The sequence below is a fragment of the Salvelinus namaycush genome, chromosome 39, assembly GCF_016432855.1.
Source record: "Salvelinus namaycush isolate Seneca chromosome 39, SaNama_1.0, whole genome shotgun sequence".
NCBI lineage: Eukaryota > Metazoa > Chordata > Actinopteri > Salmoniformes > Salmonidae > Salvelinus > Salvelinus namaycush.
In genome coordinates this window covers 9930137-9946641 of record NC_052345.1, presented here as the reverse complement: position 1 = coordinate 9946641, position 16505 = coordinate 9930137, and the positions used below count along the sequence as shown (strand labels likewise).

At 42.1% G+C, this 16505-nt stretch overlaps 1 protein-coding gene across 1 annotated transcript in view; it reads left to right on the top strand.

Moving 5' to 3' along the window:
- Nucleotides 1-16505, top strand: part of LOC120032674 (E3 ubiquitin-protein ligase NEURL1-like) — a 99895-nt gene that overhangs the window by 42490 nt on the left and 40900 nt on the right. Inside the window, exons 2-3 of the mRNA XM_038978872.1 lie at nt 2752-3017; nt 5619-5940. Of these exons, the coding sequence (XP_038834800.1) occupies nt 2752-3017; nt 5619-5940 (588 nt within the window). The remainder of the gene's footprint in view (nt 1-2751; nt 3018-5618; nt 5941-16505) is intronic.

The following is a 16505-nucleotide window of genomic DNA, read 5'->3' as shown; positions in this document are numbered from 1 at the left end:
TAACAATAGCGAGACTATATATGGGGGGTACCGATACAGAGTCAATGTGCGGGGGCACCGGTTAGTTGAGGTAGTATGTACATGTAGGTAGAGTTATTAAAGTGACTATTTATAGATGACAACTGAGAGTAGCAGTGGTGTAAAGAGGGGGTGAGGGGGGGCACTGCAAATAGTCTAGGCAGCCATTTGACTAGATGTTCAGGAGTCTTATGTCTTGGGGGTAGAAGCTGCTTAAAAGCCTCTAGACTTGGCGCTCCAGTACCGCTTGCCGTGCGGTAGCAGAGAGAACAGTCTATGACTAGGGTGGCTGGAGTCTTTGACAATTTTTAGGGCCTTCCTCTGACACCACCTGGTATAGAGGTTCTGGATGACAGGAAGCTTGGCCCCAGTGATGTACTGGGCGAAGGATCTTTATGTCTTGAGACAATTGAGACATGAATTGTGTATGTGTGCCATTCAGAGGGTGAATGGGCAAGACAAAATATTTAAGTGCCTTTGAACGGGGTGTGGTAGTAGGTACCAGGCGCACCAGTTTGTGTCAAGAACTGCAACACTGCTGGGTTTTTCACACTCAACAGTTTTCTGTGTGTATCAAAAATGGTCAATGGACATCCAGCCAATTTGACACAACTTTGGGAAGCATCGGAGTCAACATGGGCCAGCATCCCTGTGGAACGCTTTTGACACCTTATAGAGTCAATGCCCTGATGAATTGAGGCTGTTCTGGGGGCAAAAGGGGGTGCAACTCAATAGTAGGAAGGTGTTCCTAAATTTTTGTACACTCAGTGTAGGCCTCACATTATAGCCAGAACAGTTGAAGGAGGCATGACATTGAAACGAGATGTGTGTCTTTGAGAGCATGTCTGGCTGCTGCAGTGTAGTAGGTGACTGGGGTCCCGTGTGGCTCAGTTGGTAGAGCATGTCTGGCTGCTGCAGTGTAGTAGGTGACTGTGGTCCCGTGTGGCTCAGTTGGTAGAGCATGTCTGGCTGCTGCAGTGTAGTAGGTGACTGGGGACAGATTTGTAGAACCTCCACCTGCTTCCTGAGTCATTGGTAAACACATTCATTCACTCTGCATCTTGTTCATTAGCAGTACTCAGGACTCAGGCACACACTCATATTGAAGCTTTCCTGTGCAGATGGTCCTAGTGAGGCGCTAATGGACTAAATTACCTATCTAGATGTAATTCCTAATAGTCATGATAATCCTGAAGCTTTCCATTGCAGATCCTGCTGATGTGTTATAACAGTTGTAGCTGTACTAGATAGAAGTGAAATCCTATGGTTTGTTCCTGATGCACTAGGTTCTCTATCTACATTATATTTCTAGATAGTAATCAAATCATGTAGTTTGTGCGTCCCTGAGTTGGTTTATACGAGTCATATGATATATTGTACCATACTGGAGCTTTCCTAGTATTGCACTTCCTAATGATGCGCTAGAATATCTATTTGGATTCCATTACTAGATTAAATCATGTAGTTTGTCGTTTCCTGTCCGTTTGTACTTCCCTGTACTTGTTTATATGAGTCATATGATGAACTGTATGCATTTTCCCGAGACAATATGAGGTTATTGGACACGCTCTCCTTATATCAATAAATAATATTCAATTAAACTCAAAGTACATTTACATGTGGTTTATACTATAAACATGGATACTATAATAGTATTGTATTATATTCTACACTGTACAGTAATGATGCTTAATCCTAACTGAAAATGCCACGTAGTCACTGACTCAGCCTTGGCATCAATACTCACAACAGGATGATAATGTTGGGTCAGAGATGGTACACATCAACCACTAACTTCATTTGCCAGTGCTAAGGTCAGAAGGTCAGGCACAAAGCAATGAACAGGGAGGAAAATGTCATTTCCTACTCAAACATGGTAAAACGTCAAACAACAGCATGGACAATTGGTTTTGGCTGGGGGACCAACATGATTACTGAGCAACTGCTGTTTATGTGAATCAAACAAGTCAGATTGTAGTAAGAGGTAAACTAGTAGGAAGAGGCCTAGAAATCCATAGACGGTCCCCATAGGCACAGATCTGGGATCAGCTATAGCCTCCCTAAATCCTAACCTTTTGCCATAAACGTGGGGAAACATGACGTTGTGCTGAGATCAGCATCGTGGGGCAATTTACACATCCTAATATGTGACAATCATCCAACTTCAGCTAAAGCCGAACAAAAACTACACCTGTTCTAATGATTGTATTTATATTCAATTACATTCAAATAACTTGTCTTTTCTGGGAGGGAATTTCATGGGGGAAAACAGGCAAATGTCCCATTCACATGACATGATAAAGGTCTCACATTATGGCCGGAACGGTGGAAGGAGGCATGACATTGAAATGAGATGTGTGTCTTTGAGAGCAGGTCTGGCTGCTGCAGTGTAGTAGGTGACTGGGGACAGATTTGTAGAACCTTCACCTGCTCCCTGAGTCATTGGTAAACACATTCATTCACTCTGCATCTTGTTCATTAGCAGTACTCAGGACTCAGGCACACACTCATATTGAAGCTTTCCTGTGCAGATGATCCTAGTGAGGCGCTAATGGACTAAATTCTCTATTTAGATTTAATCCTATATATTTCCTGGTAGGGAACTTCATGTGTGGTGATGAGTGGTACATACAGTACAAGACTCATAACAACATAGAACACAAACACATACTGTATAAAGGATTAGAAGTGTACGAATATCATTCTGATGGCACCCCTCTGTCTATCCATCAGACTCTCTGGGCGGTCCGTTCCCCTCCACCACCCACCGATGCCACCATAAGCCCAAGCGCTGCCTGCCCATCCAGCAGTGTGGCGTTGTGGGCGGGGGCCAGAGGAGAGGCCTGGCCATAAGTCCCTTGCTCTTCCACCCGAACACCAAGGGCTCCCAGATCGCCATGGACCTGGCCCAAAGGACCGTCAAGAGGCAGGCCAGCTTCTGTAACGCCATCACCTTCAGCAACAGACCCGTAGCGTTGTATGAGCAGGTCCGGATCAAGGTATGTAGAGATTTAGATGGACACAACACCACACCCAAGGAGGTTTATTTACAGTATTCAAAGTATTCTAACAACGGTAGATTCATTTTATTTGTTTATTTGATTAACATTTTCAAGAACAAAAAAAGCCCATTCCTCAGCAAGGTCCCCAATCAACATGTTGAACTGCCAGAGAGGCACCAGAACACCCAGTTGTAGGGAACTTTGTAGGTTGTTCTGTACATGGTGGGATGCTGACACCAAAGGCTCGAAAGATGACGCAAGATATGGAGAGAGATACTAACACGGATCTGTACAATAGGTGAGACTAGCTTTGATGTGTACAGTATCTGATGTATGCACGGTATATATAATGTAAACACACCAAGTCAGGGTGGTGATGCGAACACACACACACACACACACACACACACACACACACACACACACACACACACACACACACACACACACACACACACACACACACACACACACACACACACACACACACACACACACATCTAGCTTATGAGCTTGTCCAGGTAAATCCTTCTGTCAGTCTACTGCTGCTTCCCTCTTCTGTTCCTGTGTCTCCCCAAATAGGCTTAGCAGGTTTCCATCTAACAAGCCAGCATGTCAACACAGTCAAAGCACACACACACACACACACACACACACACACACACACACACACACACACACACACACACACACACACACACACACACCTGCTTATGGCGCCAGGGCAAGTGGATGTGGCTTTACTGGGTGTTGGTAAAACAGTGATGAGTGAATAGCAGCAAGCACAACAGTTCATTCAGCCAAGTGCTCTAAAGCAGTGGTTCCTAAACGTTTTTTTTTAATAGAATTTCAAGAAAACGATCTTTAAAATGGATCAATTCTCTCCTCACCCCATGACAAAATGTGTAGAACTGCAGGAAATACGTTTTAAACCTGCAATATTTTCTCTCCGCCAACAAGAGGCGTGTGAAGAGTTTGTGTCATGAACAGTGCTTGTGCCTATAGAAATAGACTTGGCTCGCTCACGGGGGGAACGTGTGATGTTCCCCAATGCTGGAATGGGGGCCTGAGTGAAAAAGTTTGGGAACTCCTGCTCTGAAGTACACTTAAACCTCAAGACAACTTAGGCTTTTGTCTTACATTAGTAAGATTTAGGTACAGTTCAGGGTCTCCGTTAACCGGTAAAAAGAAAAGAAAGAAATGCTGCTAAAACATTTTTTGGCTCCGGCCAAATGTCCGGGGGAATTTTAGCCTATTCATTGATTGAAATACCAATCGCTGTAGCGTGAGATTTGCTGCTACAGCTCATCAAACAGCTGGTCCGTTGGTGCTGGAGTGAAACGTGCTTTCATAAGCACAATCATTGTGCAACAATTCTTAATGCAATCGCCTGTTAAAACAGTTTTGATGGCCACGATTAAAAAGAGCTACTATTTTTATTTCTCAACTGGTAATTGATTTGCGCTTCCCATTCGCCATTCAAGTGCATAGGCAACTAGGCAGGCATTAGTGTGTCACACACCACTTTGCAATGACCTGAAGGCAGTATGAATTTTGAAAACATATACTTAACTGTTTGAAACCTGAACGTTTTACTACAGTACATATTATGAGACATGTCTAACCTGGCTTCGACGTAGCCTAGCCAAAATCCAACCAAACTTACAGGCAATTATTTTATAAAGACTTCCATATGCCATTGAAACCAGTAGCCTATTCCTCTCATGTTGTATTGGTTTTCAAATCAACTTTATTTCATTGTCCAGGAGCCAAATGCACAATCCTAGTCATATTAACAACCCATGCTAGTTGTTGCATCTTTATCTCCCTCCAAAATTTCGAATGGATATTTTTTTCTCTGTCTCGTGAAACCGCTCGCATGTGCGGTGCACTTCTGACAACTGTGTTTTCCTGCTAATTGCATTATGAAACGAACATTTGCACGTTTCCTACTGCCTTGTGCGCATTGCAGCGCTTATAATGTGAAGAAATAATCATGGATCAATATTTGAAGCTAAATATTCTGATCAGTTGCATGAGCGTTACTCCTGTTGTTAGCTGAGGAAAAGTAAACGTGGCAGTTATTTTCAAATTGCGCATCGGAATTCTGTAAGAAGGACGCACGCCATTGCATCCTAGAGTTGCATGGTCTGTTGAGATGAATTACCACAATCTAAATGGGATTTCTGTCGCTGTGGGTGGACGCCTTAATCAGGTTACGCACCCAATGCATATTGGTCCGTTAAATGTCTTAAATGTCCGGTAAATTAAAATGCTGCAATGTCCGGTAAATTAAAATGCTGCCTGTCAAAGGTCTGCCACCATATTTTACTAACGGAAACCCAAGTACAGTTATACAACCAAGGCAGACTAAGCAAACCAGTCACTCAACAAACCAAATTGGCCCACCTGTCAGCATTGCATAGGCCTAGGTCACAAAATGGTATCTCATTGACAAACAATACACAAAGGGAACCTTCAAACTTCAAGGCAACATTTTGACTTCCTTATAAAGTACAACCCTATTCCTTACACTCTTATGCTACTACAGACTGCTGTAAGACCATCGACCTATCATAGTCTGTCCTCCTTCCACAGATCACTAAGAAGCAGTGTTGCTGGAGCGGAGCTCTCCGTCTGGGCTTCACGGCTAAAGACCCGTCCCGTATCAACCCAGACAGCCTGCCCAAGTATGCCTGTCCTGACCTGGTCTCCCAGAGTGGCTTCTGGGCCAAGGCTTTACCTGAGGAGTTCGCCAACGAAGGGAACGTCATCGCCTTCTGGGTGGACAAGAAGGGCCGGGTCTTCTATAGAATCAATGAGTCCAACCCGATGTTGTTCTTCAGTGGGGTGAGAACAGGAGAACCGCTGTGGGGACTGATAGATGTCTATGGGTTGACCCGTGGAGTGCAACTGCTAGGTATGTTATGAAGGCATGCATGCACACCTACACATACATCTCCATAGCATTCCTCACTTCTAGCTTCTTGGTAAGGTGATGGACAATGAGAGAATTAGGAGGTTATGGGATTTGGTGATGACTAACATTTGGCCCTAGTATGTCTGCACCACTATAGCACATGGGCTGCAAAATAACTGCCCTGCTGTGCATTATCGAGGCATGCAATGCAGCTTAGCATACATACCATAGAGATAGACATAGCATACGATAGCCGAGCGTTAGCCAAGGCTTAGCATACATACCATAGCGATAGACATAGCATGCGATAACCTAGTGTTAGCCAAGGCTTTGATGTACCCAGGAACTATGGCATACTGTGCATGTTTCTGTTCTCTAGGGATTCAATGTGTCAATGTTGTCATCCCCCTTGTGTTAAAAATAGACAAGGGGGTTGGTCACATGTTCCATAGATAGCCCATTTGATCCTAATTGCGAGCCGTGCCAATTGACAGGAGTACAGCGGTATCTCCTGTCTCGGGTAGCAGAGGGGTGGGATGTTTTGTGTTCACCGTGTGATGTGGGAGTCGTTTTATCTGAATCCCCCCCCCCCCAGTCCCCCCGCACTCCTAGTCTTGACGGGAGGCAGCGATGACAAGTAGCGATAGAAACCTAGCTGTATTCCTGAACAGACTAGCATGGACTCCTGAGAGTAGCAACGTCAGACAACGGGGCCACAATTCGTTGGCCCAAAGTTCACATTGTCGTCTCGCATTACCGTGACACCCAGAAAGCAAGAATAGCATCGGGGGGGCAGAGAAAAAAGTTAACAAAACAAACAAAAAAGATTCAAATGTCAAGAATCATGTGTGTTCCTTTGGCTAAAAGTATATTTCCTACAATGCTTGGACAGTTTGAACTCTCTTCTATAAGTCACTTGGGGAGATCCCTGGCGTCTTGGTAAACCGTATGCTGCTCGGAGCGCTGTTACAATCGCTCTCTTCAGCCCTAGTTAAATCAACACACAGCCTTTTACAGTCAGGCAAAAGCCAGGGCAGCCTAGGGTGCAGAGCTCCTATAGGTCCTCAGGGGGCCTTCTGACTAACATCTGCCTTCAACATACTGGTCGCTTACATCTGAACTGTAACAGTCCTAACATTTTCTTCCCTAGATGTTGTTGTTTTTTGACTTTGGGAAAGATTTTCTTTTCCTGCTTCGGCTTTCCACCTACATCCAACATATATACATCATGTTTACAATAAAACCAGCATCCTCTTATCTCTCTGTATACATAGACATGCAGCAGTCCAGTTATCTTTTTCCCCTTCAGTACTGTAGGCCTATACATTCTTATTTAGGTACAGTAATCTCTTATAAGGATTTACATGGAACATTCTATGGTCGACCTTATTATGGTTTTGTGAAATTTCACGTGACAAGAATGAACATGGGGCTTATATTTGTTTCCACCTACCACACGCAAACCTCCAGGCTCCCTTCACTTCATATTCCCTATCAGAGGTGGTATCTGTCAGACCAAATAACTTTTTCCCCAAGCCTGCCGACACGCATTATGTTACATATTCTAATCATTTAACTTAATGGCTCCACTGCACTGTACATGCGTCAGGACACGTCTGTTTAGCTGCTACTGTAAAGTCTAACATCTCCCCTAGGTAATCATCTAAGGTCAGATTTAGCTTTACCTGATAGTGGTTACGGTTAGGCTAAGGAAATGTTTAACTGATCACAGGTTTCTGCTTATTGGGAACGACACAGATAAAGAAGTACCGGAGGCATCTGTTAGTCATCCCGGTGTTCCCACAGACTACTGTTACAAACCATACCTAGAATAAGTTTCAAACTATCTGTGCTGTTTAATCAAATGCCAACTCCGAAAGATTTATTAAATAAACGTAAACGATCCTTAATCACTGAAAAACAAACTCTGTTGCAAGATATGAGCTATTTCAAAACCCATAATTACACACGGTCTCACACACACACATACACACACACACACACACACTCACAAACACATAGAAACCGTTATTTACCATCTTAGCACCAAAGTGAACACACGTGCCTACTTCGAAAAACAAAGTGTATTTTGTCATTCGATAACATCGGTGAAAGTCCCAAGGGTTGTGTTGAGGTCAGCACAGACGGTTAGGATGACAGCATGACCCCGGTTTACCCGGCAACAACTTCGAGGCCTCCGATAGGGTGATGCATGATAGGTCCCTCTGTAGGTATTGTGTGATAGGCCCCCTGCAGGAGATGCCTTCCAGACACATTTTAGGGGTTATTACACATGGCTTAGTGTGATGTAGTGTTTTCCACACCTCCGGTTGGGTGATGAGCATAGTTTAAGATCCAAGCTCTAGCTAATGAAACCCAGACAGGCAGAATTATGGGATGAATAAATCTAGCTACTCTGGTGTTGGCAGCTTCATTCCTCATACACACACAGACACGCACCTTCTCCGACAACCATGAGAATGGCGATGCACTCTTCTTAACTGCCTTAACTACATACCAACAACACTACAATTTAAATGACTTCAAACGTGATACATTATCAGTCATGTAGTGACTCCATGTCTTTCATGTGCATATGACAAATAAACAAGCAAAGTTGACGAGAGCATTGAACTTAACATACAACACCCGTTCTGCCTGTCACATTCTGTTAAAGGTCCCCAAAGCACACACATCCCTGGGTCGCTCCTCTTTTCAGTTCGCTGCAGCTAGCGACTGGAACGAGCTGCAAAAAACACTCAAACTGGACAGTTTTATCTCCATCTCTTCATTCAAAGGCTCAATCATGGAAACTCTTACTGACAGTTGTGGCTGCTTTGTGTGATGTGTTGTTGTCTCTACCTTCTTGCCCTTTGTGCTGTTGTCTGTGCCCAATAATGTTTGTACCATGTTTTGTGCTGCTAACATGTTGTGTTACTGGGTCGTTCCACTAAATGAGTGCCTTTTGCATCCCTTTGATGTGTTAAGTAGAAATGATGCACCAATATTGAATTTTACTCACCATCACAATTGAAATGCTATCACTAACCACGCTTCCATCCAAGCAATTCATGCGGATGAATTACCCGATGCATGAAAAAAGTCACAACCCGGGCTGATGGAAACATGAAATGCTGGTATAATTTTATAAAAGCCGAAAGACAATTTGTTCGTTCGACATGGTGGGATCTTTTGTGTCTGTAAAGTTATTTATGCGAGAAATAGTGGTGGAAATGACTTCATGCGCAAATATTGATATATTAACCATCATATGGAAGGAAACTTGTAGTCACGCAATGATATGTTGTGCGGTCCTCCCACTACAACTCGGGAAAGTATGCAGTTTATTAGTCTACAGATGAAATAAGTTATGATGAACTTCACAGGGGGGTGAAAGTGCACGGTGATGAGCTTGATGCTCCTTTCCAATAAATATCGAGGGTCTTATTCTGGTAACATGATGATCAATGCTTGGCTGCCCTTTGACAAATATAAATAATATCGCTCTTTATCCATAATAATCTCATCATGTAGCCTACCCGTACTGTGTCTGCAAGCTGTTGGCTAGAGGAGCACATGTGCCAAGACCAGAGTTTGCTATATAACGCAGCAGTTTTTGTGACAAAACCATCAGTACTGTAGAGTTGAAAAGTCGATGGAAACCCATTTAACTTGTATTTTTTATTTGGTACATTGGAATTTAATGGCAAAAGTTATTTTTATGTGCACTACGTCATCACACACAGCCTTTTATCCGCAACATGTCAGTTTGATGGAAACACATCTCTGGTGGGACAATTAGATGGAAACCTAGCTACTGCCAAAGTTTTGGTTGGTGGCCAAACAAATTATCTGCATTGATCAATTTGTAAAGAGTAATCGAGGAAGCCAAATTATTAAACACTTTGCCCACCCTGTAGTCTAGATGTCATAGCCATTCATTTCTGGAATATTGTCAGTCATTACATGCATTTCAGCAAGCCCTATACTTTTCCCACTTGTTTGTTGTGTTGCAGCCTTTCTTTGTCACTAGACTACACACAATACCACATCATGTCAAAGTGGAATTATGTTTTTCAAAATATTCACAAATTAATCAAAAATGAAAAGTCAATAAGTATTCAACCCCTTTGTTATGGCAAGCCTAAATAAGTTCAGGAGTACAAATTTGCATAACGAGTCACATAATAAGAAGGCATGCACTCACTTTGTGTGCAATAACATCATTTTTAAGGTTCCTCAGTTGAGCAGTGAATTTCAAACACAAAGACCAGGGAGGTTTTCCGATGCCTCACAAAAATAGGCACCTATTGGTAGATGGGTAAAAATAAATAAAAAGCAGACATTGAATATCTCTTTGATTACACTTTGGATGGTGTATCAATACTCCCAGTCACTACAAAAATACAGGCGCCCTTACTTACTCAGTTGCCGGAGAGGAAGGAAACTGCTCAGGGATTTCACCACTTTAAAACAATGACAGAGTTTAATGGCTGTGATAGGAGAAAATGTAGGATGAATCAACAACATTGTAGTTACTCCACAATAGTAACCTAATTGACAAAGTGAAAAGAAGGAAGCCTGTACAGAATAAAAAAATTCCAAAACGTGCATCCTGTTTGCAAAAAGACACAAAAGTAAAACTGCTAAAATTTTGGCAAAGAAATAAACTTTATGTCCTGAATACAAAGCGTTATTTTTGGGGCAAATCCAACGCAACACATCACCGAGGATCACTTTTCATATTTTCAAGCATGGTGGTGGCTGTATCATGTTATGGGTATGCTTGTCATCGGCAAGGACTAGGGAGTTTTTTATTGCAAAAAGAAACAGAATAGAGCTAAGCACAAAAAAAGACAATTAAATCCATTTTAATCCTACTTTGTAACACAACAAAATGTGAAAAACAATCACGGGGTGTGAATACTTTCTGAAGGCACTGTATATGCATTTTGAGTCATTAAATGCATTTTAGCAAAGATGCAAATGTACATGTTTTTTTAAATACATTTTGTATTGAGGTCAGCACAGAACAATAGTCTTAAAGCCTTTGGGGTTATTATTGCACATGGCGTAGTGTGATTTAGTGTTTTCCACCCCTACAGTTGGATGATGAGCATAGTTTAAGATCCCAGCTCTAGCTAATGAAACCCAGACAGGCAGAATTATGGGCTAGATAAATCTAGCTACTCTGAGGGTGGCAGCTTCATTCCACAAACACACACATGGATGGAGAGAGAGAGAGACACACATATCACACACACACACAGTCTTAGACAGACACACACGCACACACCACACACACACCGTCAATGACGACCATAGAAATGGAGCTGCGCTTGCCTGCCTTGCTGTCAATCTATCATCTCTCTTAACTGCCTTCTCCTTTTTGGCACCATTAAGCTCACCTTCCCCGGCAATATATGTAGCCATAAACAAGTCCATATCTTTATGGCGCTGGTATTTGGGAAAGGTGATAGCGTGACACTTCCTGCTAGAGCCTCCTAGGTAGGAACTGATCCAACACTGTTAAAAATGAAGTGCTTTGTAACACTGAGCTTGCCACCATCTTGAAGGAGATGAAACCTTAACTTTGCTGGAGTATTGAAACACATCATCATCAAATGCAATATCTTCTGGGTTGGGGCAGAATAATGAGCCTGATGTCCCTCAGAGGCTTTACATCCAGCAGGGTAAAAAGGTTGTTTCATAAATATAAATGCTTCATGACTGTGTCACATACCGTTCACGTGTGCAATGTTATGGCACGTACAGGCACAGAGGCATACAAGTATGAACACACACACACACACAGGTCCATAGAACTGAGGTAGAGAGGTTGAGGAGTTCCAGCTGCTGTTTTGAAGACAGGGGCGCCAGGCCGTGCTGTGATGAGGAGGTCACAGTGGAACCTTAATCAGAGAGGGGCCCCAAAGTGACGCCTCTGAAAATGAAGCAGGGAGACTGACTTCAAAACACCGTGTGACAGTTAGAGACCTTTAGGTTCTTCTAACTGTAACAATGTTCAATGACTCTGTCTCATACACACACACACACACGCACACGCACACACACACACACAGACTGTTCAGTTGTTGTCTTAGGGAATTTATGTAGTTAATACACTCCAGTACACTTGAAGTGCAGTAAGTACAGTCTTTCACTATGCGTCAACATAAACACACTGTATGAATTATAGAATTCCTCAATGTAACATAGTATAAACACACTGTATGAATTATAGAATTCCTCAATGTAACATAGTATAAACACACTGTATGGATTATAGAATTCCTCAATGTAACATAGTATAAACACACTGTATGAATTATAGAATTCCTCAATGTAACATAGTATAAACACACTGTATGAATTATAGAATTCCTCAATGTAACATAGTATAAACACACTGTATGAATTATAGAATTCCTCAATGTAACATAGTATAAACACACTGTATGAATTATAGAATTCCTCAATGTAACATAGTATAAACACACTGTATGGATTATAGAACATCTCAAAGTAACACAACATAAATATACTTCATGAATTATAGAATATCTCAAAGTAACACAGTTGTCAATGATCTCAACGATTGACAGGTCAGCCTAACCTTCTCTCTCTTTGTCTCTCTCTCTGTCTCTCTCTCTTTCTCCATCTCACTCTCTCTCTCTGTATCTGTCTTTCTCTCTCTCTCTGTCTCTCTTTCTCCGTCTCCGTCTCTCTTTCTCTGATAGAAAAAGAAGGTAATAAACGTTTCAAAGGAAGGGAACATTCTGTTACTTTTCAAATGGCCCGGAAAACATTTTCAAAGTGTGTGTGTGTGTTTTCAAAGAATACTCTATAACATTCAAAAGACGAGCTTTTCTGCTCCTTGACTTGTTTAAAACGTTTTCAATACAAATAGATTTTACTTTCTCACATTTTGGCTCAATGTATTGTTTATACTGTAGGGCAAAACACCAGTGATTGCGGAATGTGCTCTTTTCTATAGATTTTCGGTATGGGCAACAGTGAAAAAGGAGCCCGATGTTTTGACACGCGGGAACACAAGCTGTGAGAGCTTGATGGATGAGGTTGTGAGAAAAATGGGTGTTTTTGTTTATGTCTTTCGCGAATGTGTCAGAGAAATGTCGCTTATCCCTGACAAGGTGTCACAATGTCTATAAGGTTGTCCGAACCTTGTAGAGAGTGTGTGAGTGTGTGTGTGTGTGTGTGTGTGTGTGTGTGTGTGTGTGTGTGTGTGTGTGTGTGAGTGTGTGTGTGTATGTGTATGTGTGTGTGTGTGTGTGTGTGTGTGTGTGTGTGTGCGTGCGTGCGTGCGTGCGTGCGTGCGTGCGTGCGTGCGTGCGTGCGTGCGTGCGTGCGTGTGTGTGTGTCAGCGTTAGGAGAGATGTGAAGGATGAAAATATGCCAGGTCTGATACGGAAACATATTAAAATCTTTCATATTTCTCTGTTGTCTGGTTGGCAGCAGGTTAGAAACCTGATGTCTGTCTCTTCATGGTTTATACAGCACCTTTCACGTATGATTTGTTGTGCAGAGGTATCAAATCAAATTTGATTGGTCACATACACATATTTAGCAGATGTTATTGCGGGTGTAGCGAAATGCTTGTGCTTCTAGTTCTGACAGTGCAGGAATATCTAACAAGTAATCTAACAATTTCACAACACAAAATACAAGTAAATCTAAGTAAGGAATGGATTAAGAGTATATATACATATATGTCACATTGGACTAAGATACAGTGGCATAGTACAGAGTACAGTATATACACATGAGATGGGTGATGCAATATTTACACACAATTAAAGTGACTAAGATACCGTACAATAGTATAGAGTACAGTTTACACATATGTGTGACATGCCATGATAACTTTTTATGGATGTCACAACAAAACACAAGGCTTGTCTGGTAGAATTTAGCACTCAATACACCCACTCGTAGCATGCGCTCCAGCAGGTATATCTCACTGGTCACCCCCAAAGCCAATTCCTCCTTTGGTCGTCTTTCCTTCCAGTTCTCTTCTGCCAATGACTGGAACGAACTGCAAAAATCTCTGAAGCTGGAAACACTTATTTCCCTCACTAGCTTTAAGCACCAGCTGTCAGAGCAGCTCACAGATTACTGCACCTGTACATAGCCCATCTATAATTTAGCCCAAACAACTACCTCTTCCCCTACTGTATTTATTTATTTAGCTCCTTTGCACCCCATTATTTCTACTTTGCACATTCTTCCACTGCAAATCTACCATTCCAGTGTTTTACTTGCTATATTGTATTTACCTCGCCACCATGGCCTTTTTTTGCCTTTACCTCCCTTATCTCACCTCATTTGCTCACATTGTATATAGACTTATTTTTCTACTGTATTATTGACTGTATGTTTTGTTTATTCCATGTGTAACTCTGTGTTGTTGTATGTGTCAAATTGCTATGCTTTATCTTGGCCAGGTCGCAGTTGTAAATGAGATCTTGTTCTCAACTAGCCTACCTGGTTAAATAAAGGTGAAATTAAAAAAATAAAGCACTGAAGTCAGACAATGTATGATATATACAGTTGACGTCAGAAGTTTACATACACCTTAGCCAAATACATTTAAATTCAGTTTTTCACAATTCCTGACGTTCAATCCTAGTAAAAATTCTCTGTCTTAGGTCAGTTAAGATTACCACTTTATTTGAAGAATGTGAAATGTCAGAATAATAGTAGAGAGAATGATTTATTTCAGCTTTTATTTCTTTCATCACATTCCCAGTGGGTCAGAAGTTTACATACACTCAATTAGTATTTGGTAGCATTGCCTTTAAATTGTTTAACTTTGGTCAAACGTTTCGGACAGCCTTCCACAAGCTTCCCACAATAAGTTGGGTGAATTTTGTCCCATTCCTCCTGACAGAGCTGGTGTAACTGAGTCAGGTTTGTAAGCCTCCTTGCTCGCACACGCTTTTTCAGTCCTGCCCACAAATGTTCTATAGGATTGAGGTCAGGGCTTTGTGATGGCCACTCCAATACCTTGACTTTGTTGTCCTTAAGCCATTTTGCCACAACTTTGGAAGTGTGCTTGGGGTCATTGTCCATTTGGAAGACCCATTTGCGACCAAGCTTTAACTTCCTGACTGATGTCTTGAGATTTTGCTTCAATATATCCACATAATTTTCCTCCCTCATGATGCCATCTATTTTGTGAAGTGCACCAGTCCCTCCTGCAGCAAAGCACCCCCACAACATGATGCTGCCACCCCTGTGCTTCATGGTGTTCTTCGGCTTGCAAGCCTCCCCCTTTTTCCTCCAAACATAACGATGGTCATTATGGCCAAACAGTTCTATTTTTGTTTCATCAGACCAGATGGCATTTCTCCCCATGTGCAGTTGCAAACCATAGTCTGGCTTTTTTATGGAGGTTTGGAGCGGCCTTTCAGGTTATGTCGATATAGGACTCATTTTACTGTGGATATCGATACTTTTGTACTTGTTTCCTCCAGCATTTTCACAAGGTCCTTTGCTGTTGTTCTGGGATGGATTTGCACTTTTAGCACCAAAGTACGTTGATCTCTAGGAGACAGAACGCATCTCCTTCCTAAGCGGTATGGCGGCTGCGTGGTCCCATGGTGTTTATACCTGCGTACTATTGTTTGTACAGATGAACGTGGTACCTTCAGCTGTTTGGAAATTGCTCCCAAGGATGAACCAGACTTGTGGAGGTCTTGGCTGATTTCTTTTGATTTTCCCATGATGTCAAGCAAAGAGGCACTGAGTTTGAAGGTAGTTTGAAGGAAATACATCCACAGGTACACCTCCAATTGACTCAAATTATGTCAATTAACCCATCAGAAGCTTCTAAAGCCATGACATAATTTTATGGAATTTCCCCAAGCTGTTTAAAGGCACAGTCAACTTAGTGTATGTAAACTTCTGACCCACTGGAATTGAGATACAGTGAATTATAAGTGAAAAAATCTGTCTGTATACAATTGTTGGAAAAATTATTTGTGTCATGCACAAAGTAGATGTGCTAACCGACTTGCCAAAACTATAGTTTGTTAGCAAGAATTGTGTGGAGCTGTTGAAGAACAAGTTTTAATGACTCCAACCTAAGTGTATGTAAACTTCCGACTTCAACTGTAGACCCGTCCTTATCTATAAATCCAATAAGACAGAACTTGTATATACAGTACAGATCATCTCAGACATCACAGACAAGCATAGAGGCTCTTGCAGTGTAGTTGACTGTGTCCCTGTTTGGAGTTAACACAGTTTAAACCTTTGTGACCAGCTGTAGAGAATTACTCTATTAGCGTGAGTATTAATGACATATGACATCTGGATGGAACCAGTCTGCTTGGGCTGGGTTTTGCTGGCTAGTACCAAGATGCATATGTGATATGTCGTGGTGCAGCTGTGTAGTGGCACAAACTAATGATTAGAAGGAGAGCTGGTGGGAGGGAGGGAGTGAGAGAAAGACGGAGAGAGGAAGGGACAGAGAATGATGGGATGAGTGAAAAAGAGTGAGGGAGAAAGTGAGAGAGAGGGAGAAGGAAAGAAGGAGCGGA